The sequence below is a fragment of the Astatotilapia calliptera genome, chromosome 16, assembly GCF_900246225.1.
Source record: "Astatotilapia calliptera chromosome 16, fAstCal1.2, whole genome shotgun sequence".
NCBI classification, from domain to species: domain Eukaryota; kingdom Metazoa; phylum Chordata; class Actinopteri; order Cichliformes; family Cichlidae; genus Astatotilapia; species Astatotilapia calliptera.
The window spans coordinates 29,274,937-29,297,396 of record NC_039317.1 but is presented as its reverse complement, the minus strand read 5'-3'; the positions used below and the strand labels follow the sequence as shown (position 1 = coordinate 29,297,396).

General features: G+C 43.8%; 4 protein-coding genes across 11 annotated transcripts; 2 read left to right on the top strand and 2 right to left on the bottom strand.

Annotated features, from left to right (window-relative positions):
* Window positions 1-47: 47 nt before the first annotated feature.
* Window positions 48-4,328, bottom strand: osgepl1 (O-sialoglycoprotein endopeptidase-like 1). Of its 2 annotated transcripts, none has more exons than XM_026144473.1 (8): window positions 4,021-4,328; window positions 2,970-3,176; window positions 2,479-2,866; window positions 1,297-1,501; window positions 1,068-1,216; window positions 508-638; window positions 344-415; window positions 48-229 (listed from the first exon to the last, which is right to left on the bottom strand). In XM_026144473.1, exons 2-8 carry the CDS (start codon window positions 3,155-3,157, stop codon window positions 145-147), a joined length of 1,218 nt encoding a protein of 405 aa, XP_026000258.1. In that variant the 5' UTR covers window positions 3,158-3,176; window positions 4,021-4,328; the 3' UTR covers window positions 48-144. The 2 variants fall into 2 exon arrangements, with proteins under 2 accessions (XP_026000258.1, XP_026000257.1); XM_026144472.1 differs by lacking the exon at window positions 4,021-4,328 and adding an exon at window positions 3,602-3,663.
* adat3 (adenosine deaminase tRNA specific 3) lies at window positions 3,131-9,061 on the top strand. Of its 3 annotated transcripts, none has more exons than XM_026144476.1 (2): window positions 3,131-3,192; window positions 7,075-9,061. In XM_026144476.1, the coding sequence occupies exon 2, from the start codon at window positions 7,102-7,104 to the stop codon at window positions 8,122-8,124; it is 1,023 nt and encodes a 340-aa protein (XP_026000261.1). In that variant the 5' UTR covers window positions 3,131-3,192; window positions 7,075-7,101; the 3' UTR covers window positions 8,125-9,061. The 3 variants fall into 3 exon arrangements, with proteins under 3 accessions (XP_026000261.1, XP_026000260.1, XP_026000259.1); XM_026144475.1 differs by lacking the exon at window positions 3,131-3,192 and adding an exon at window positions 3,195-3,248; XM_026144474.1 differs by lacking the exon at window positions 3,131-3,192 and adding an exon at window positions 3,582-3,644.
* On the top strand, window positions 3,171-5,684 carry alkbh6 (alkB homolog 6). 4 transcript variants are annotated; one of them, XM_026144478.1, is made up of 2 exons: window positions 3,171-3,192; window positions 4,702-5,664. In XM_026144478.1, exon 2 carries the CDS (start codon window positions 4,707-4,709, stop codon window positions 5,409-5,411), a length of 705 nt encoding a protein of 234 aa, XP_026000263.1. In that variant the 5' UTR covers window positions 3,171-3,192; window positions 4,702-4,706; the 3' UTR covers window positions 5,412-5,664. The 4 variants fall into 4 exon arrangements, with proteins under 4 accessions (XP_026000263.1, XP_026000262.1, XP_026000265.1 ...); XM_026144477.1 differs by lacking the exon at window positions 3,171-3,192 and adding an exon at window positions 3,582-3,644; XM_026144480.1 differs by lacking the exon at window positions 3,171-3,192 and adding an exon at window positions 3,656-3,704 and having other exon boundaries at window positions 4,702-5,684.
* A 77-nt stretch (window positions 9,062-9,138) lies between the features above and the next one.
* On the bottom strand, window positions 9,139-22,198 carry sympk (symplekin). 2 transcript variants are annotated; one of them, XM_026144470.1, is made up of 27 exons: window positions 22,004-22,198; window positions 21,736-21,844; window positions 21,364-21,429; window positions 19,698-19,751; window positions 19,540-19,613; window positions 19,314-19,440; window positions 18,957-19,206; window positions 18,704-18,874; window positions 18,275-18,514; window positions 16,100-16,251; window positions 15,864-16,014; window positions 15,551-15,770; window positions 15,259-15,409; window positions 14,933-15,168; window positions 14,160-14,241; window positions 13,756-13,869; window positions 13,509-13,656; window positions 12,891-13,051; window positions 12,610-12,718; window positions 12,425-12,525; window positions 11,575-11,665; window positions 11,398-11,499; window positions 11,127-11,314; window positions 10,868-11,044; window positions 10,659-10,769; window positions 10,332-10,490; window positions 9,139-9,432 (listed from the first exon to the last, which is right to left on the bottom strand). In XM_026144470.1, exons 2-27 carry the CDS (start codon window positions 21,802-21,804, stop codon window positions 9,271-9,273), a joined length of 3,666 nt encoding a protein of 1,221 aa, XP_026000255.1. In that variant the 5' UTR covers window positions 21,805-21,844; window positions 22,004-22,198; the 3' UTR covers window positions 9,139-9,270. The 2 variants fall into 2 exon arrangements, with proteins under 2 accessions (XP_026000255.1, XP_026000256.1); XM_026144471.1 differs by having other exon boundaries at window positions 21,736-21,786.
* Between the last annotated feature and the right edge of the window lie 262 nt (window positions 22,199-22,460).

Sequence of the window (22,460 nt, the reverse complement as noted above, 5' to 3'; positions counted from 1 at the left end):
AAAATTTAATAAATAAAAGAAATACTTTTTTTTTTTAACAAAACCAGTTTCAGAAAAAATATTTATTAATAAATATCTGTATAATGTCCTTTTTAGATACAGTACTGTTATACACTGCTTTGGGAAATCGCAATGACAATGACATCAGCTAGGGATCTTCATCTTTAAGGGTGGCAGCCTGATCGCGGCGGCCTTCACCTCCGCTGTGATGTCAACGCCCAGCGGGGCCCTGCAACACAGCATCAATGAGCCAGTGTCGATTTAACCGGGGGACGACGACACACACTTTAGAAAGAAAACTTAAAAGAACAATAAAATAAACCTCGTGAATAAATAAACTGACCTTGGCTCGTAGCAAACGTCAACATCTGGAGCCAGGATCCCTTTTCCTTCTCTCAGCCGCTCCACGCCGTTCCTAGTTTTAAAAATGAAAAATTAAGGAAAATGTTTTTCTCATCCTAATCTAAGAAAATTTAATCCGATTGGCTGACAGGACAGTAAATGCACCATGCAATCATCACTCCGTTGTCAGTGCAGAACTTTGCAGGAGGGCAGATCAGATGCAGACCGGTCATCTCCGTGACAATCGTCAGAGCTTTTCGGATGTACTGGTTGCTCGCAACTCCCCCAGAAAGCACCTAAACGTAAATCAATGTAAAGTAAAGGACTAGTTTTACTTTATATTATTTTCACTGTGAACACATTATAAGAAAGCAGCACAAACAGAGACATGTTTATTAAATCTATGGAAGAAATCTTTGGCTCCCGAGGATCGTTTGTACAGAAACCGACCTCATTACCAGAAATTTAGATCTTGTTTAATATGAACATCCACCAGTGAACATGAGACAAAATAAGGTAAGGTATAATAAGTAATGATCCTGTGACTGAAAGGTGAATGTGACTATAGAAAGAAAAGTTAAGGTTAAAGCACTTTAAGCTCAGGAAGCTTTAAAACCATTCTAAAGATTTCAGCTTTGCATGATTCACAGTTCAAAATAATCCTTCTTTGAGACAATTTTCTTCTGACTGGCTGCAGGTGGGTGGGGATATCCCAGCAAACTCACCAAGGTGGGGCTGCTCGGCGGCAGCAGGCCGTTTGCCTTGCAGAACAGGATGGCGCGGTGTGTGCGCTTCGCCAGGTGGGCGGCGACGGTGTGCTGAGCGGCAGCTGCAATATCATTCACACATTTCAGCAGTGTCCCCTCTTCCACACCTACAGAGGGAGGGGAGGAGAGCCTAAAAGTCAGAGGTGAATCGCTGCTGCAGGCGTTATGGGGGAAACGGGGCTCGTACCTTCCTCTGCTTCTTTTTTCATTATCGTCATCGTAATCTGATTTCTGAGTCCAGCAAAGGAAAAGCAGCAGTCGTGCGTTTGTCCCATTGGTGTCCTGAAAGAGAACTTCGTCCTATCGCCGTCCCGAGCGAGCAGCTCTATGGCCTGGCCTCCGCTCAGCGAGGAGCACTGCGGGTGTTTGACGAGGGACAAACGTCTCGCCACCTGTAGGTCACAAAAAGTTTCATCTGCATAAAGAACTGAGGCTGCTGATGTTTCTCAAACTTCCAGCAACTCTCTTGCTTTGATCTCATGTGGGCTAGACCAGTGAAACACCTCTTGCTGAAGTATACAGAAATGTAACTACACGTTTAATCAATGAAATATCTTGAGAAATCTGTCAGCACGTCTCTTTGAGCTTAAATTGTAAGAAGTAAATGTGTAAAATTACAAAAAGCTATCATTTAATGGAATATGAATAACCATTGGGGAGATAAAGATAACCCCAATGGTTATATATGAAGACTGAAAAAAAATTTTCGTCTGATTTTCAGTATTGCTCTTATTGTGAAAGGACTCAAGGTTCTCTCATTGATCCTTCCTGAGCCCAGCCTCCCCAGTGGTCCCTATCCTGGATCACTTTTATGTAAAACACACTACGGACATGAAAAATCAGGATTTTGTGTTTTGGAAGTGAAAGATTTTCTCAACTTCTTGTGCTTTTGATTTTGTGGACTTCCTTCTCCAGGATCCCAAATCCTAATCTGTCTCCCTGTATCTGAGTCTGTCAGACAGCAGGGTCTCTAACATTTCTCAGTCTGCAGTCACCATGCCAACTGGTCCCCACAGGTGTGTGTGGCAATGTCACAAAACTAATTCATCATGTGGACGACACCTTGATAACTTTACAAAGGCCGGGTTAATGACCTCAGACCTGTAGCTCTCAGCCCCGCTCTGATGAAATGCTTGTAAAGGTCACATCTTCACTTCCTGCCACCCTGGACTAACAGGTCAATACCACCCTCTGCGCTGCACTGACACACCTCGAACATCAGGGGTCGTGTATGAACGCTGTTTTTAGTCTCAAATTTGGGACTTCTTAACAAAGTGACCACAGGCCCTTACAGAGGGGACTTACAAATAACGGGATTCTAGTCTATCCTAAACATGTAAATTAGTTTTGTATGTCATTACGGTCTCACTTTATCTAGAGTATCTCCAGGAGCTTCATCCAGAGCGTGACCCAAAAGCAGGAAGTCATCAACTCCCCGGGCCACAGCGAGGAGTGAGTGGCCTCCGGACACGAGCAGCACCAGGAAGGGGAAGCTGACGGGCTGGAGCATCCTCACAGTCAGGGCGTGGGCCTCCATGTGGTGGATGGGGATGAATGGCTTGTCATGCCGCCTCACCAACTGCCGAGTGAACTCAAGTCCGACACCCAAGCTCAGGGCCAGCCCGGGCTTCACTGTGGTGGCGATGGCGGCCAACTGGCTTGGGGCCACGCCACTCCTCTCCAAAGCCTCCTGGACCACACGCTCAATGTTCTCCCTGTGGAGCTGCTGGGCCACGGTAGGGATGATGCCTCCAGTCCTGCAGGTTTGAGAGCATGTCAGGTTACTCTGTTTATCTACGACGATCGCTGCCAGTTTTTTACAGCCCCTAACAAGCAGTGACCTTGACCTCTGACACCTACCTGAGATGCACCTCCTTCTGTGAATGCAGAGACTCTCCCAGTATGGCGCCAGTCTCATCCAGCACAGCCGCTCCCGTGTCATCACAGCTGGTCTCGATGCCCAGAACCAACCTAGAGCAGGAAGCAGTGTGACGGAGTGTGTATCCGAGCTGCAGCAGCCTCAGAGCCTTCACTTTACTGCGAAACATCTTCCCGAACTAGTCACACCTGTGAGGACAGGCAGGTAATACCTCAGGGTGACTTCACAGCAGTTCCTCCAGACATTAAACTAACATAATGGTAAGCCATGAATAAGTTCTTAGAGTTCAGGAAGCATGATAAACAACTGTATCTGTCCAGAAAACGTGGGTTAACCCAAGTTTCTGTCCTGCTTCGTCTCGCTGTGCTACATGTAAATAATTCCGACTACCCCAAACTCTGTGATTAAAAACACAAAACTGACAACAAAAAGGCGAATCAACAAATTTGGCATTAATACTACTTAAAACATTTCTATAAACTCAATAATAGAAAACGTATTTCGAAAAAATAAGGCACAGGTCCAAAAAGTCGACGCTTCTTTCTCTTCCGGACATTTTATTTCGGTGCACAAACGCGTTATTGCGGATGGCGTCGGGCTGTTGGGATTTTACCTGAAGAAACGGAATTTTCATCAGATTATTTATGTCTAACCAGGTAAATCAGGTTCTTCTGCATGCTCTCCGTCGCAGTGTGCCGTTTTTAGAGTTCCTGCAGGTATCGAGTAGCCTCTAAACCCGGAATTCTTTTCAAAATCGCCCGTTTCCGTACAGTAAACTTGCCTTTGCGTTGCCTTTGGGGCCACACAGAATGTCGGATTTCTGTTTTGCGGTAAATAATTCAAGAAATAAAAATGTAACCGATATTAATGTGAAAGGTAGGAATTCTTTTACAAAGGCACAATATTCATAAGAATTTATTTGACTTAAATAAAACTATTATTTATCTATCTTTCTTTCACGGAGTCATAAACTCACACAGCGCCGTTTTAGCACTTAATTTAACGAGCAATTACACACACACGCACACTAACTTTAAAGCTTGGTGTTGTTGGTTTTTGCTGACCAAAAATCATCGGATTTGGATGTCGAGAAAAAAGTTTTTACGACACTGGAGCTCGCGTGACCCGCGACTTTAAAGGCAGCGTCGTGTTTCTTTTTCTTGTTTTTCTCGAATTTTTCTGTTTTTAACTGCAGAACAAACAAAAGCCTGCTGTTGAGTGAGTGAAAGGTTTTAATGATCATTCAGTCTGAGTGAAGCTCCGTGTATGATGGGCTGTGGACACAGAGAGGAAATTCATCGGATTTAAAAAAAAAAAAAAAAAGGCTTTTCTAACTCTATGGACAGAAATTCAGAGATTAAAATTCACAAGTTTACAACTTTAATTTCATTCATTTTATGAATAAAAATCTGAATTTTAAAGTAAGTTTAAGTCTAAGGGGAAGGGGAAAATAAATCTCAATTGTAATTTTAGAGAAAAAACATGGGAATGCAGCAGAGTATTCATTACTTCTCATTAATTTAGTATAAAAATAACTGAAAATGTACCTTTTTAAAATAAAATAAATGTATTTAATTCATTTTAATAAACTTAAACTTTTTAAAAAAAACAACTAATTTAATATAAATATTAGTGAACCACAGAAAGACTGCTTTATTATTATTATTATTTTTTTTTCTGGGTTTTAATGAGTTTCATGTTAACTTTCTTAAGGAGGCATGGAGCGCCCAGCATGTATTTTGGAGGAGTTGAAGCAGTTTGTCGTAAGCGAAGCTCCGCCCACAGCGTATTGTGTTCCAGATTTCATATCTGAGGACGAGGAGTCGTACCTCCTCCAGCAGGTCTACAGGTCTCCAAAGACTAAGTGGACTCAGTTGTCGGGCCGGAGGCTCCAGAACTGGGGAGGGTTACCACACCCCAAAGGCATGCTGGGAGAGCGGCTTCCCGATTGGCTCCAGACGTACTGTGAGAAGATTTCGTCTCTGGGCACGTTCAGTGGGAAAACGGCCAATCACGTGCTGGTGAATGAGTATAAACCAGGAGAGGGGATCATGCCCCACGAGGATGGGCCGCTGTACCACCCCACCGTCACCACCATCAGCCTGGGCTCTCACACCCTGCTGGACTTCTATACGCCGCTCAGCAGCACTGAGGGCGCCGCACCGCAGACAGCGGAGAGCCGCTTCCTGTTCTCGCTTCTGGTAAGGCCACGAAGCCTTCTCATCCTGCAGGATGAAATGTACCAGCGCCTCCTTCACGGTATCCAGGGGCGCGAGCAGGACACGCTGACCGAGAAGGTGGTGAACCTGTCTGCCGCCGGGGCGCAACTGGGTGAGGAGCTGAACCGAGGCACCAGGGTGTCTCTGACCATACGGCACGTGCCCAAGGTCATCAAGACGAAGCTGATGCTGGGAAAGCGATGAAGAGCGATAGAGCTGACACTACAGCACAGTGATGGAGTTTTAGTTCAGATGGATTCACCGAGTGAATATTAAAAGGATTTTAGCATCTGTGTGTAAAACGACCAGAACTGATCACCACTGAGTCTTTAAGTTTTATGTTTTAATCAAGTAATCTGATGCACTTTCACACCTGGAATAATTTATTTGGAGTTCATCAGATGTTTGTTTATGTGACAGATGAAAATAAATACGACCATAAGCGGTGTGTGCGCCGTGGGTTTGCTTACAAACACATCCACCAGTCTGTTAGTCTGTCTTAGTAAAGTGATGCACCGCCATGTGCTGCCAGCATGGGCGTGAGACACAGTTTAAAAGTCCAGCAGAGGCCGGATACTCAAAGAGCTGAACTTTAAAGTCACACAGGTCATGCAAAACTTCCATTAGAAGTAGTGGACAGAGCGATTAAACAAGCACGGCCATTCCTGTGGTTTTACGTATCAGCAGGTCTTAAAATGATTTAAATAGATGAGCAACAAAACATGACACATTACACCGTCTCATTATTTAACATAAACTGAACAAAAGTGAAGAAACAGTGCTGTGAAAACTCAGTATGTCCTCATCGCTTCCACACGAATTCGGAATAACTATCGTCTGGAGCATTCAGGTGTGTTAACACAATCCAACAATCTTCCCAGGAGTAGATACCCCAACACATTCACTCCCAGGTCAGACTGAGAAATACTTAGAGAAAAAAAATCCAAGAGCTCCATGTCGGACCCAACCGGCTTCAGGCAGCTAAAGGTTAAAGTTCAAGGCTGAAGAAATATGCTTTGTTTGGAAGGGTTACCTGGAGAAAGCCTTTTCTCTCTAAAAAGAACATGGCAGCACGGCTTAAGTTAGCAAAGCTGCATCTGAGCAGTGTTAGAGGTCTGTGCATAAATGAATGTCTGCAAACACCAGAGAACTGAAGCCAACGCTGTAAAGAAAGGGTGGGTCAAAGTTCCTCCACAACAGTGTGAAACACTTGATCAGAAAAGCATGACTTCAAGTTTTGGCTATTACGCCACCACGTAAAGGGAGTTAAACAGAATGAGTGAAACATTTTGGAGATCAGAGTAACGTGGACCCAGAGATACTCGAGGTGGTTTGAATCCATAAAAACACAGTTTTGCTTAAATGAAGAAATGTGAATGAACGTCAGTTTGAGTTTTCATGTTTTATTGTTGATCAACGAGAGATAAGAGAAATACAAAACCCCTCACGGTACCTGTTAATTTGTCTCGTGTATACAGGTGTGTTTCCTAGTTAGAAACTACATAATGGAGATGATGTCATATGTAGGTTGTCCACCAGGGGACTGTGTTTACATATTTATTTTAAAGTGCAACTCCCCTGTTATTTATATTTGTCATAAGCTCAACTTGGGAGGATGGTTTTGAATCAATACTAATAATCTTCATTTTAATTATTTATTAAATAAAGATTTGCAGTTTTTTTTTTAATAAACATGGCTTGATTTATGGGAAAAAATGTCAATATCTCCATCTTCACTCCCACCACACTGAGAAGGTTAAAACATTGAAGGTTGGAGGGAAACCCTGCAAACATGATTTCTGGGAGAGCCGTCCCTGCTGGAAGCCAGGTTTGATGAGTAACTGAAGGTTTTGTCATGTGCTGACAGGACGATACCGGGAGATCAGAGCCGCCGATGAAGCGCTGGAAAGGCTCGCCGTGTGATGTCGACTCCTGGGTCGCCCTTCCAGTCCTGTCAGATGAGCAGTCGCAGGATGTCGAGCTGGTGGAGGTGTACGCTGCGCCCATCCTCGACAAGAAGGAGACGTCTCGGCTCGTCAGGGAATTGAACAGCCTCTGTCCGCTGAGCGGCCTTCAGCACGTCAAGAGGGTGCGGCCGTGCAGCGAGAGACCCCACACCCTGGAAGTCCTCATGTGCCTCGTCAGTGATGTGCCAAAAATGCAGGTGGTTAGCATTGACTCTCTGCTGCCCTCAGGTGGAATAAATTGCAACGGGTTGGGCGAGCCTTTTGTGGTTAAGGTTCCCGCTCGTGCCCCTTTGACCCGACCCCAGTTTGAGTTAGCGAGCCAACACTGGCCCACGTCCTTTCACGAGGACAAGCAGGTGACAGTCGCCCTGAGAGGAGAGCTCTTCAGCCACCATCAGAAGGAAAGGATACACGCCTACATGGCGTCCGCTGTGACTGCAGCCAGAGAAGGAGGCGTGGCGGGGATGGAGGCCATCGGGGCTGTGGTGGTCGACCCAAAGACGGAGAGGATCATTGCAGTCGGCCACGACTGCAGACGCAAGCACCCTCTTCATCACGCTGTCATGGTCGTCATCGACCTTGTAGCTCGGAGTCAGGGCGGTGGGTTTTATGGTTTTGACAGTTACCCCGCCTGCAGGTTTACTTCAGCGAGCTCAGTTCAAACGGAGGCCCAGATAGAGAACGGCACTCAGCCGTACATTTGCACCGGGTACGACCTTTACGTGACGAGGGAACCTTGTGTGATGTGTGCCATGGCCCTCGTTCACTCTCGGATCGGTAGGGTTTTCTACGGAGTCACTTCAGCTGACGGGGCGTTAGGGTCAAAGTTCAAAATCCACACTCAGAAAGATCTGAACCATCGATTCGAGGTGTACAGAGGAGTTCTAAGCAGGGAGTGTGAGGATCTTCACAGCATGGATGACCACATCAAAAAGGACAGAGGAGAATGAAGCCAACTTTTTATTACACCTTGGAAATGAATTTAAAACTCAGACATGAAAGAGAAGCCAGCTACATTTTCTCTAATGGCCTGCAGGGGGCAGCGACTCGTCAGACGCTGTAAGACTTCTGATCCTGTAGAAGTCAATGAGAAGACAGCCACGTCTCCCTTTGGTTTTTGGCTTCCGAAAACATGTTCCTGATGAGTTAAATCAAACATTCAGTCCAGTTAAATTATGATCACGACTGGAGTCAGAAATGAGGATTAATCAGGACATGCTCATTATATAAATACCTGTTAATCACAAGTCTGTAAAATGTTGATGTTTTAAGCTGAGATAAACTTCAACATCTACTGAGTTAATTATGCTTTTGTATCAGAGATCCAGTGAGAAATTTTTTATTACATTTTTTATCCAAACCCAGATAAAGAACTTGTGTATTTGTCTCCATCTAGTGGTCAATTAGATTTACTGCAGTGGTTAAATCCTTTACCTTCAAAGCATATCGGAACATCAGCTCTGCTTTCGCCTGGAAGCTTCTTCGCACAGCTGCCCACACTGAGAGATCTCTAGAGATTTTATTACGCCACAAAACCACTACCTACAGCAGTTATTTAAATCGAAACACCCAATGCAGCTCTTTAGAGATCAAGATGTGGATGTTAGATGTTGATGTTTCCTCAATTCTCCCTCAAAGGTCCCACAATATTTAATCACACATGTATTTAAAAGACCTCATAAGGAAACATAATAAAGGCTAAACGAGAAAATTCAACAGCTAAATGTATTTTTTTAAAAAGCAAACAAACTGGTAAACAATGCCCCCTGGTGGTTGAATTTTTAGCTACATTTTGCAGAAAGTGGTTACTGAAAGTACCTTTAATGTGTTTGAGCTGGAGTGGAAGCGTATAGAGAGGATGTACATACACCTACAGCCAATTAACCCTCAAATGGATGTCTTTGGACTGTGGGAGGTGCACTACAGATTTATGACATTGATCAGTAATTGAACGGCGTCAAAACTTACGTTAAGCCAGTGTGCTGATTTATTTACCAACTTATTATGACGTGGAATGCTTTCATACACAAAATGAGCTGATATTCTTCCTACAAATACAAAATACAAAACAGAAATCCTGAAAACTGAGTGCATCCTTATTCTACATCCTCGCTGGTGTTTCCGGCCTCCTTTGTGACGTCATCAGCTTCAGTGTCTTTTTCGGGCTCTGGCTCCTCTGAAGGTTCGGGCTGAGATTCCTCCATTGGCTCCTCTACTGGTTCTGGTTCAGGTACCGGGGTCTCAGCCTCCGACTCCACCTGGAGAAAATCAAAAGCATTAAACGACTACCTATGAATGGCATGCAGGGCCCTAAGAATCCAGCCACAGCAAAGAAACATCACCGTCACAGTTATTAAAGACATGAGATTAAATTGTGACAGTGCCAGAGTGTCTTTTTCTGGATTAGCACTGGATTGGATTTTATCTTAGCTAATGCTGTGATTTTAGCTTTTCCTTTGCAAATTTTAGCTCATGGAAATGTGGTATTCCACAGGGTTCAACTGTAGGACCACTACAGTTTAACTTAAAAGAAGTGTGTTACTGAAACTATCCCGATGATACTCAACTGTATACTTCACTGTAACTTGATTATTTAAGCCCTGCTGACACACTTTCAGAATATATACAGGATGATATTAACTTTCTACGTTCAAACTTTTAGAACTCCTGGTTATTTGAGCTAAATTTTATGACTTTCCAGAGCTGGAGTTGTAAGTAAGTTACAGCTGGTATTCCTGTTTAGCCTTTTCAGTGGTCTACTTCCTGTTCTAGTTATTATTTTACCAGATTTTTGCTTTTTTAATGAATTTTATGTTTTATATGCATGTTTTATTTTATTTTTCAGGACTTTTGTTGATCTTTATTTTTTTATTAGCACTCCTTTTATTTTAGATGTTTTTCATTGTTGCTTGTTTTTTGGAAGCAAGCAACAAGGTTTCCTTTGTGCTCTTAAATAAAATTTTGCTTTCTTACATTCAGTTTTAACCAAACTTGAATTCAGTTATGCACTACAATAAAAATAAATCCTCAATTCACAGCAGTTTATATTTACTTTAAAACCTCAAACATCCGACCTTTTGTATTATCTGCAATCTAAATTACCTCTGGTGCTGAAGCCGCTTTTAAAGCCTTTAACTTGTCGTAGTTTCCTTTTTACCTGTGAGATATTAAGTGTCTCTTCCTGTATTGCTGGTTCAGACTCTTCTTGCTCCATTGGCTCTTCTTCATCTTTCTGAGTGACGGGCTCCAGCTGGACTGTTGTTTCTGGCTCTTTTGGTGCCTCTTCTACAACTGAAGGAGCTGGAGCTGCTTCCATCTGTAGGAAGATGTCACGTTAATTGCATTATTGAGATAATGGAGCCAAGAGGTAAAAGCTAGCTGACCAGAAATAAAGAAGCAGTGCTGGATGGAAATGTAATTTTTACAGATTGGCGATGGCCAATATGTTTATAAACTGCCCTAATTCAAGACATTCAAAAATCACCTGTAGCTCTTGATCTGTTACATCTGTCTCTACGACCGGCTCTGCAGGCTTCGGCTCTGGTTTTTTATTTGCTTCCAGGACCGCCATGATGGACCCGGGGATGTGCGCTTGCTATGTACACAGAGAGAAAAAAAAGAAAGTGGGTTGAAATGGAAGTTCAGGATGAAGTAAAATGTTCAGAGGTGTGTAAATGTGGAAGCAGCTGTCACCTGGTGAGGCGTGAAGGAGTGGACGTGCTGCAGAAGAGGCGCCCTCATCTCCGGGCAGCGCTCGAACACGCTCGTGAGCTGAGCGGGCGGCAGCTGTAAGAGCACGCTGAACGACTGCGGCTTTGTCCTCTGGCAGCACTTCACGAATCCCTCCCACACCTTTGGATACTTCCACACCTGCAGGGCGAAATAATAGGAAGAAGATTAGCTTCAGCAGATGATCTTCTCTGGTTTCCTGCAAGATCAAAGTGTTGCTGACCTGCTTGACGATGAGGCGGGAGAGGATGTTCATCACAAAGCCGCCCAGTCGGGGGTACATGGTGAGAGACTGGATGACAGTGCGCATGAGCAGCATGGGGAGGGGGTTCTGCTCCATCAGCTGCTGCATCACCACCGCCAAAACTTCAGATGTGTACACATTCTTCTCGCCGAAGCAGAGGTTGGTAGCTGTCGGGCAGATGCTGAAGATTAAACGCTGACAACAGTTTGTTTGTCCACGACCGACACGCCATGTTTGAGGACTCACTGACCTTTTATGATGGACTTCATGTCACATTTGATTGAGTCTATGTTGTGCAAGGCGATGAGGAGGTCGCCTGGAGTGAGCGGGGACACAGAGGAACTCCCTTCACCTGCAAAACACAAAAGTCAAATCTCAGTCCACCACAGGAGTTAGACGAGACAGAAAAGTGATGAAGGGCTCTTACTGTGCTGAGTCCCCAGCAGCCTGTTAAAGACCTCCTTCACTACAATCGGGTTCAGTTTGATAAGTTTGGGAAGAGCCTGGATGACTTCGTTCTGCACGAGAAAAACAAGAAAAACCAGATTGAAAAACCCCCAAACTTAACAGGAAACGGTTCACTGAAGGTGTTCTCATAGTACACGTTCCACAGTCCGATTATGGAGGCCAAAAGAACTCAAAATAACAATATTAGCTATAAATTAATCTTTTACCCTTTTCTTTTTTTTTTGGTAATTAAGTAAATAGAAATAGAAATGTAACAAGGTGGAAGGAGGCTCTATAACCAGAAAAATTATGAGCTCTGATGATATCCTTCACTTTGCTGTTGCTCAAAGTTAGAGGGAATTCCTCCATGACGTCATCTCACAGGTGAGCTCTGATATTTATCCGTGGTGTATCTTCAGCAACAATAACTATTGTGGTCATCTCATTGGCTTTACTTACTGACAGTGTGTACGCACAAATCAGTGATTTTTCAATGTTTTTGTACCTGAATATGTTCAAATTCAGAAGTTTTTCTGACCGTGTGTACAAACAGACAAAATCCTGGCTGTCTTAAAAAGCTTAAATAAAACCTTTTAAAATGAACACTACAACAACTAATTATTATTTTTGCCATTTGGTCATTATTTACAGTTTTCCAAAATATATATATATAAACCACAAAAAAAGTCCAAAATTATAATTAAATAAAAAGTAAAATAAACCGTAACCAAAACAAAACATCAAAAGTGGCCCTGAGTGTGTTCATGAACAGCTACAAAGCCAAATTAGCACCTGTCGTCATTCACCTGATGATGAAGAACAATCATTACCTTTTCCAGCCCGTTGATAACGGGGATCAGGAATCGAACATCTGGCACCCGCTTGTGGTAAAGGTCTCGCACCCTCTCCACCAGCTCTGGAGATGGAGGCACTGAGTGGAGGGAGAAAAATTATGTTACCCATCAGCAGAAGAACGGGGGCATATTCAACTGGATTCTGCGGTTCCTGTTTTTACCTTTATCTGTGAGAATGTGCAGGCATCGAGTGACCAGAGTCTCCGCTCCTTTAGGACAGTTTTCCACCAAAAGCAGCAGCTCAGGAGAGTTCATGCCCATCCCACGGATCTACAGAAACAAAGAACAGAAGAGGACTTGATAATAACATTCAGAAAGATGAGCATTACTTCTTACTTACAGCAGCCACGCCGCTAATTATACAAACTTTGAGTCTTGATATAAATTAATGGCGAATCAAAAATCCGAAAAGGGCTTGAAATGAAAGTGAGGAGTGACTTACAGGCTGCTCGATGGCTCGAAGCACGCTGCGTTTGATGTCAGCGATGGCCTCGGTGTAGACGCTGGCGAGTTCGTGGACCAGCCGGTGGTTCAGAGGAAGCAGGGAAAGGTAGAGGAACAGACACTGCCTCACAGTCTCTTCAGTCCAGGGAGCAGCCACCTCTGCCTCAGCAAAAAACACAGAGTGGAGGTCAGAAAAGTCTGAACAACTCACTTAGTAAGCACCTAAAATGCTACTCTTACACACTCTGTATATAAAAAATGGACTTAGCCACTGTGACATCTCCTGATGGTTTTGTACTCCACACTTGGACAGCTTAATGTCAGCATTTAGGCTGCTATAATGTTGTTTTTTTGTAGCCAGACGTGGCCATATTTGTACAAAATTGTAAAGTGCTAACGGGCTATTTGCTAATTAGCCAATGCTAGCAATCTTTTTTTTTTCCCACTTTAACTGAAGCAGAAACAGCAAACAGCTAAAAATGCTCCAAAAAGCATCAACAGCACAAAAAAGTTCTAGTTCAGATTCAATGTGTGGTCACTAGCTGGAATGGCAAATGTTAAAGCGGCCACACCCCTAACTTTAAGCTGGGCTGCTGAGTGCATGCTGAAGGCAAACCTGTGTCTTTGTCGGCCCCGAAGAGCAGAGACGGAGGGTTGGGGTGAACCAGGAGCTGCAGGTAGTTCAGGGCAAACTTTTCGATGTAGTCCCTGAGATGGTCCTTCTCGTACATGCGCTTCAGAAAAGCCAAGGCAGTGGTTCGCACCTGAGAGAAAAAAAAAAAACCCAAAAAAGGAAAAATATATGACATTTTCTTTTAAAAACACTACCCGAGGGAATTTCAGGGTGAAGACGCGTACACCACCTTCTCCTTTTCATGGGAGCTGAGATCCAGGAGCACGTGCAGATACTGAAACTGCCTCGAAGGACGTTTGACGATGAGCTCTTTCAGCGTCGTCATGCCCAAATACACCCGAGACTGAAACACAGGTCACAGTTAACAGGACGTTAACTACAATCCAACAAACCCAACAATCCATAGATGTATATAACATGGTCCACCACCTTGCTTGGTGCTGCTTTCTGAGGTTTTAATGGAAGAAGCGGCGCATCAGCGCTTCATCACAATGCGTGTTTTGTTTTTTTAACATTTCAAAAAGATAAAACTGATGAAACCAAGCTGATAAATATCATCCAATCACATCACTATATGCCATCATATCCACCCATGTCAGTCAAGAGGAGCATTATACTGGTGCCGCCATTTACCTCGTCCTCACAGTAACGCCGTATGACTTCCAGTGCCGACTCTGTGATGATCGGCGCCTCCAGCACCAGTTTGGTGAAAAGTCTGAAACGGTCAAAAATCAGCTGGTAACTCAACTGAAAGCAGGTTTAGCAACAGAAGATCAATTCAGCTAAATTTTATTTCTATATCTGTGCCAGAAACCAGATTTGTTCTGTGCAAATATTAAAAGCGCTTCTTCCTGTCCCTGCCTTTCACAATAAAAACCCTTGACATATTCCCTGTGTGACAGTGAACAAAATAGGAGGAGATTTAAGGTTAAAATACGCTTTTATATTTTACTTTTTTACTTATGAAATTCGAACATCACCAAAACAACTTCTGCTCTGATTGTTAAACATGTTCGGGGTTCAGCAGTTCTCTATTATGACCTTCGCAGGCCAAATCAAAAAGTGGGACATTATCATGAATGAAGGATGGGGGATGAGGGATATGAATGCCACTTTATTGGCAAGCAGATGTAATATATTATTGGCCAGTAGTAGCGCTGTGGAGTGTTGGTGCAGGACTCCTGTGAATCGTAAACATTAATATAAAACATTTAATATGTCACAACTATCTATTCAACAGGATAAACCTGGATGAACGTGATAATCTGTGAAAGAGAATATTTTCAACACGACTGACTGCACATTCATAAAACTACACTACTGAATGGCATGCTGGGTAATTCTAGACAACAGTGGGAGGAGCTCTGTGCTGCATTGAGGAGCAGTAAAGAGTGTTGTGCTCTCACCCGTCTCTCTGCTCAGGCTTCTCCTGCAGGCCGGACAGCAGCGTGTACAGACAGTGGTCGTAGCTGTCCAGCAGCCCCGACGGCAGCTGGCTGAGGTAGGTGTTGTACTCCTGATAGAGCAGCGAGAAGGCCAGGTCGCTCCTCGTCCTGATGTCGTCCAGGATGAAGTCCAGCACGTCAGCTTTCATCATCCCGTCGAACTGTGTCACAAGCCGGGAGAGGAGCTTCACCCGGACCTGCCGCACATATTTCAAACCAGGTCATATCATTGCTTCGTTTTTGTTGTTTGCTTCTTAGTGATTATACGACTGGCTGGGGTTACTCACATGAGACATTCCACTTTGAGCAATCGCCTTCTCAGAATGCAGGATGCGCTTCACCGCCTTCGAGGTCAAGTTCTCGATCTGGCTGTCCGATAGCTGCTGGACGATGTCGGAAAGTCGAAATACTTTTTTCCTGCCGCTTGCTCCGGTCATCCTGAAACAACGTAAAACTCGCTGATCAACAATGATTCAGAAGCTTTGGAGAAAAAAAATTATTCCACTTAATTTCCAGATGTGATGTAAAGAAACATCTTTAAACTGTAGACGGTGACCTTGCATCATTTCCTGAACTCACTTGGTCTGTGCAGATGGAAGGATGGGCTCCGGAAGCCTCTTTACCACCGCGGCTGGAACTTCCGGTAAAGCCTTTTCTGCGTAACCTCCGACCACAGAAATGGCCTGCCCGACCATCACGGCAGGAACTTTGCGTTTGATGAGGATGTCTTTAGAGCCAACATCGTCATCATTTTCCTCTTTAACAGCGCCCTCCCCTCTGGCTTTGCACTGCTCAAGTCCTGCGAGACAGACACAGATAACAGTGGCATCTCAGTTCATCTGTCAAGGGTTTCAAGTTTAAGAGATGGGTCACATAAGCTTCTTCTTCTGACCTGGACCGATCCCTGCGGCGGTCATCTGTGTGGCCATCAGCCTGGCCAGATGTTTAATTTGAGCGTCAGTGCCTGCTGACTCCACAGGTGTGTAAGTGGCTTGGAAGGAGGCTGGCATGATATCAGGCAGGTAGACCATGCTGATGAGCACCTGAAGAGTGACACAGGGGGTGTGAGGTGAGCTGTGAGGCAGTTTGGGTTAAAAGGAAAGGGAGCAGAATAAAAATGGTCCTTACAAGGTTGGCCACGTTCTCAGGGGTGAGCAGCGGGTGCAGGAACTCAGCCGTGAGGTCGATGGCGGACTGAGCGACGGGAACAGCGGCCGGCTTCGGAACCGAGAGGGGGGCGGGCTCCTCTTTGTCCTCGTCATCTTCAATAAGTGCCGGCTCTGAATGCAGGCAGACAAAGGTCAGAGGAATCCAAATTATTTTTTGCACAATTACCAGCTTTTCCTTTAGACTGGAGTCTGAAAATGTTAATGTTAAATGACATTTCTCTCATTAACCCTGGAGAACCCATGGGGTCAAATTTGACCTGACCCCATTGGTTCTCCAGGGTTAAACATGCTCTACAGTTTACAGCAGATCTGAAAAAGCTACAAAAATTCTAAAACTAAATAAAAGTGCTTTAATACAGCTATAAAATACTTTGTGCTTTTCACACATTTCTGCTCATGTGTAGCCATGCTGACACCACCACAACAGGAATAGTGAATTCTAGTGAATTCACTATTCCTGTGAATCCACAATTCGGCCTGGGGCTCGGTCACTCAGGCACAGCTGGCTGCCGGCGGAGCTCACGGGCGCGTCACTGCAACTCCCCCTGGCTTCTGCTCCGCGGCTGCTGAATGAGCCCTCATCTGGGACTCTCCTCAGCTCTTACTGGGACAGTGGCGCGGCTGCCCCTCTGTGGGTCTTCCTTGGTCTCTTGTGTTCTGGGGGCCTCTGGATGTCTGGAGTTTTGATCTCCTCCATACCTGCTTCATACCATAGAGGACAGGGCTGTGGCTCCCCACACTCCCTAGCAGATCATTACATGGAGAAACCTTTGGAATGCAAGCATGCTGATCCACACAGGTATGCACACAGGTGTACACATGGGTATTCACAGACACGGACTACAGCTTTCTTGGCTGCTGCCTCAAAGCACACTGTGCGCTGTCTATCTTGCGTGCTGCACAATATTGTTTATTATTTAGTATCTACTGATATCTACTGCTAGCTAGTTTATTGTGATGGTGCTTTTTTTTTTTCTTATTATGTTGCTCTTTGTTGTTTGCTTTCTCTTCTGGTTTTTTTTCTCCATACAGGTGATCCAGGTGTTTGTTTTTTTTTTGTTTGTTTTTTTTTTCTCTCTTCGCCCCCTTCTCACCGTCTCTTCTCCCCTTTGGTTTTCTTTCTCTCCCTCTCTTTCTTTCATTCTTTCTCCCTGTCCTATCCCACAGTCATGTCTGTCCCGTTTGTAGCAACTGAAAATAAAATAAATTCATAATTATAATAAAGGTCAATCAAATGGACCAATATGGCAAGGCCATGATGATCCACTTGGTAAAATAAATCCGCTTGGCATCTTTCTTGGCCTTAAGACAACAATTCTGATGGCTATAGATCCAAACGGGACAAAAAAAAAAAAAAAAAAAAAGAGAATATGAAGGTTTTTGTGATTTCACTGCATTTTCTTTACCCCAGGCTGCATGGTTAACACCTCTGCTACAGACACAGGCTGTTCATCATTAATCTGCAGCTATGTTTGAGATTACAAACACTTTTAATTTACACATTATTTCACCTGGTTCAGATTTTGGATTTAAGAGATTAGACAATGGGTTTCTAATTTAGAAAGCGATAGTGATAAATTTCTATTTCCTAAATGCAGTCACACTCAATCAGCCTCTTAAGGTGCTAATGGGTTGTTATAACATGCTGTTAAATGATCAGAGCGCACTCAGTTTTTTCTTCATTGCCGGGGCGATTGTGGCTCATAAGTTGGCAGTTCGTCTTGTAATCGGAAGGTTGCCGGTTCGAGCCCCGGCTCCGACAGTCTCGGTTGTGTGTCCTTGGGCAAGACACTTCACCCGGTGGCGCCAGTGTCCGGCAGCCTCGCCTCTGTCAGTCCGCCCCAGGGCAGCTGTGGCTACAATGTAGCTGCCATCACCAGTGTGTGAAAGTGTGTGTGTGAATGGGTGGATGACTGAATGTGTAAAGCGCTTTGGGGTCCTTAGGGACTAGTAAAGCGCTATACAAATATACCATTTCATGTCTCAAACATAATTCATGAACAGAAGCTGCTCTTTAGCACCAAACGATTAGACTTCGACCACAACAACTTAAACTGAAGTGCACTTTGTCGATTAACTATCCGACCAAGTTTAATCACAATCCGTGGATCCAGGTTAGCCTGAAACCACTCACCCATCTTGACCTTCTTTCCCTCGGTGTATTGCTCTTGGCGAGGCCTCTTTCGCTGCTCTCGTGGCACAGGCGTGGAGCGGGTGATTTCGCTTTGGGGCATTCCCAGGTCTAACAGCAGGATGCTGATCTGACCGTGAAACTCCAGGCTGCAGGGATGCTTGAGAACCGCCACCAGGTGGAGCTTCAGGTTCTTTCGCACGCTGCTTACCTGAGACTTTGCCAGAGTGGGGGGCAAGTTTGCTGAAAAATGAAAGTGTAGAGGAAACATCTTGTAATTGAGTTATTTAGCAGCTGCAGCCAGACTGTGAGAGGTCATAGTAAAGCAATATATCCTCTGATGTTATCAAACCTGGGAAAAACATGCTTTGAACTGATATCAGGCCGATATAACACTCTAAAGAGTGAGTGTGAATTCTGAGAAGAACTCACCGTGTAATGTCTCATACGCTTGCACCACCTCTGACATGAACATTGGTCTCTGGCGAGCGATGGTGGCCAGTGAGCCCAGCGCTGTGGTGAGGTTAATGCTGGATATGGCCGGGTGGACCATGAACTTAAGCAGCTTCTCCAGCGCCGTCTTTCCCTCCTCACACAGCTCATCTGTTTGGGAAAAAGCGAAGACATCAGCCTTAAAAGGTGAACGTCACCACCTCAACACATGACATTAGTCCAGTATCTGTACCGTAGTGAATGTACGAGTGATCTGTGGGAACTTTGTCCAGGCTGATGTCGCCTTCCTGACGCTTGGGGACGTCAGAGTCAGCCGTCCGTGGTGAAAGAGTAATGATTAAAGATTCGGTAAACTTGATGGCGTGAGTACGAACGCCGTCGTTCTCAGAGTCCAGCAAGGCCAGAACATCCCCTTTCATCTGTGTGACAAGATCCCAGCACGCCTCCTGCATTTCTGACACGGCTTTGGAGCGCACCAACCACTGAGACAAGAAAAGATAAAGGAAATGAAGATGAAGTGAAGAACAGAAACTGATCGCATAAAGAAAGAAATGGTAGAAATGAAGCGGGTAAATCTGACTCTTTGTACCTGAAGTGTGACTTTATACAGCTGGGTGAGGGTGAGGATGGCTTTCTTCACCACATTCACACTTTCATCCTTCAGCAACATGTTCAGGTTGGCGATGAGTCTGAGGAGGAGCTCATTGTCTCTTTTACTGAAAGCAGGATAATAAAACAGTAAAAAATCTCAAATGCTGACCCTGACTTAAAAAAACCCCCAAACAAACAAAACAACAGCAGGTCTGAAAACTCACCATGCCTCCTCGATGAAGCCGATCACAAACTTTTTCACTTCGATGGACTTGTCTGTCTGGAAAGCGATCATCTCCTACAGGAAAAAAACAAAACAAAAATGAGGCAAATTTAAATGAAACTACAGCTGGTTATGAGAGACAAATACTTGCTTACTTACATCCAAAAAATTGTCGAGAAGAGATGGATCCTTGTTGATGATGAGTTCCTGGACCTAAAGGTTAAATGCATGTACTGAATCAATGTTCTTGTGCATTCCTGTGTAAGTGGATTAGACACCAGTCTACACGGTTGCACTGAGATCTTCTGATCATTTCCAACTCTATATTGGACTCGGCTAGACTAGCTTTGCACAATTCACAGTTAAAAATAATCAATTTTTGCCTTATACTCAATCCATTGCGCAGCCCTTAAGTTCGTCCTCTCTGTTGTTGTTTTAGCCCCTCCCCCTTTAAGTCAGTTTTCTTCTGATTGGCTGCCCCTCATAATTAGAATATCTCATCTGCAGATATGGGTGAGACTTCAACACCATGCTCTGGCACCTTAGTAGTGTATAGTTAAACTTGTTTACAGTGAAATAAACAGGAACAATTTTTTCATGTAGGTTACAGGACAATAGTTTTACTGGTCTGGCACTCTTAAAAACAAACTGGGCTCTAAAACAAGTTTGACACTCCTGGTTTAGAGCCGTCTGAAGCCTTCTTGCTCACAGGGATTACCTGCACATACACAACCTCATTAGTGGAAATTTTGTACATGTTTAATATAAACATCCATTGCTGGAAAACATGTATGGGACAGAAAATCAGGAAAACCAAAATGGCTCCACTATAGAGTTTATGATTATACATGTTTAGCAAAAATATCACACATGTGACTTTCTGCCAGCAGCCTGGTGTAGGTAAAAAAAAGAAAAGCTTTTTGATGGTAGATCCAAAAAGATATGCTGACAGTAAAAAGTTTGTTTAAGCCTGCAAGTCCAAGTCATCATCTACAATAACTCAAACTGCTTTCAGCTGCACCTTTTAGGGATCATCCAGCTCATCCTATCCCTGCATCCTACTCTGTCACATCTCTTTACAACATCCTACCTGTACATTTACCTGTACCTTTTAGGATCGTTTTTAAAGTTATTTCTTTGTTTTTAAATCGGAGCTACTACAACCATATACCCCTGCCCGTTCCCTTAGGTCCACCAATCAGCAGCTCCTTAAGGTGCCAAAAACTAAGTATAAATTTAGAGGTGATCGTGCTTTTGCTTTAGCTGCTCCAAAGTTGTAGAATGATCTGCCCTTGCATGTTAGGCAGGCCTCTTCTCTTTCTGAGTTTAAAACTCTTCTTAAAATACATTTATTTGCTGAAGCCTTTGGCACCCTCTAAGGGGTTGACTCAATTTGTTTTAACATGTTTTATTTTATTTATGCTTATGCTATTTGTATATGTACAGCACTTTGTGAACCCTGGTTTTATGTTAAAGTGCTTTATAAATAAAGCTGGTATGGTATAGTATCCATATAGCTCCTCTGAGGTCCTCCTCTTTATCTTCTGCCTGGCAGCTCCATCTTCAACATCTTTTGTCTTATATATCCACTATTGTTCCTCTGCAAATGTCCAAACCATCTCAGCCTTGCTTCTCTAAATTTGTCTCCAAAGTGATTAACCTGAGCTGTCCCTCTCTCTGACAAACTCATTTCTAACCCTGTCCTTTCTGGTCACTCCCAGTGAAAATCTGAATATCTTTAGATTCTCTACCTTTCTCCACAGCCTGTGGTAAGGGCCGTGCTCGGTCTTTTGTATCACAGAGTTAAAAAGTCCAAGCTACAAACCTGTTTGAGCACATTCAGCTTCTCATCTGTGGGTATCAGAGCAGCCTGATTCAGGAGCTCCACAACCTGGAAGGAGAAGGCAGACCCCCATTACATTACAGTTGATTTAATAAAGGCACAGCTGAGAGATTTTCTAATTTAGGACAAACCTACTGTATGTGTACTTGTTGCTGCACCTTTCAGCAAGGTAAATGTAAGACCTTTAAACCCCTTTTTGTAAAAAGCTTTTCATTCTGGCAAAAAAGTGGTCTATTGCCGTTGAAAATGGTCGTCATTATTATAATCACAACTGTTGTGATTTCATCCAGTTTTTAAACCATAAAATCCATAAATCTTCCCCTAAAATGTTTATCAGCGATCACAAAAACGTACCTTCTCGCTGGTGGTCATATCGATGACAGCGGGGGCCTCAGAGTCCCCCTCCTGTGAAGAGAAGTCCATGTTGTGACCCTCACGCTGGTGATAACATGCTCCAAAGATCCTGTAAACAAACGAATAATAAGGATGCTATCTGTGTTATTATACCAGAGTGCTAAACGCTGTTTATTAGCCTTTAATAAGACGCTCCTGTTAGCCTTGTGCTAACGGCGGGAGCTGCTTTAACTCCCTTTGTGCAAACACATGTGCAAAAGCTACTTACCGTTTAACTCTATCTTTAATTTGTTCTTCCAACAACAACTGAATATCCCGGGTGTCAAGAACTTATAAACGCAGGAGGCGTCTTAAGCTAAAGCACTAAAACTCTTCTAGCTCATAATGGACGCAGCCATGTTTCACCGAAAAAAGCGGTGTCAAGCTTCTTCTTCGACGGTTGGGAATAACCACGCGCAAAAAAAAAAACAACGGCCACTAGAGGAGACACCTGCGCCACTACAACAACAGAAACCTGCTGTTCAGATAAAATTAACATTCAAGGACTCATATTCAAGGATTCAAGGATTTTCATTTTCGTCACATTTACGACACATTTACACAGATGAGGTGAAACGGAATTAAAAGCCAACAAGAATGAGAACACATCAGAGCAATTTATACAGAAACAATGAACAAAAAATATTTACAGTGTAATTCAATATAAATAACAAAATATTAAGTAT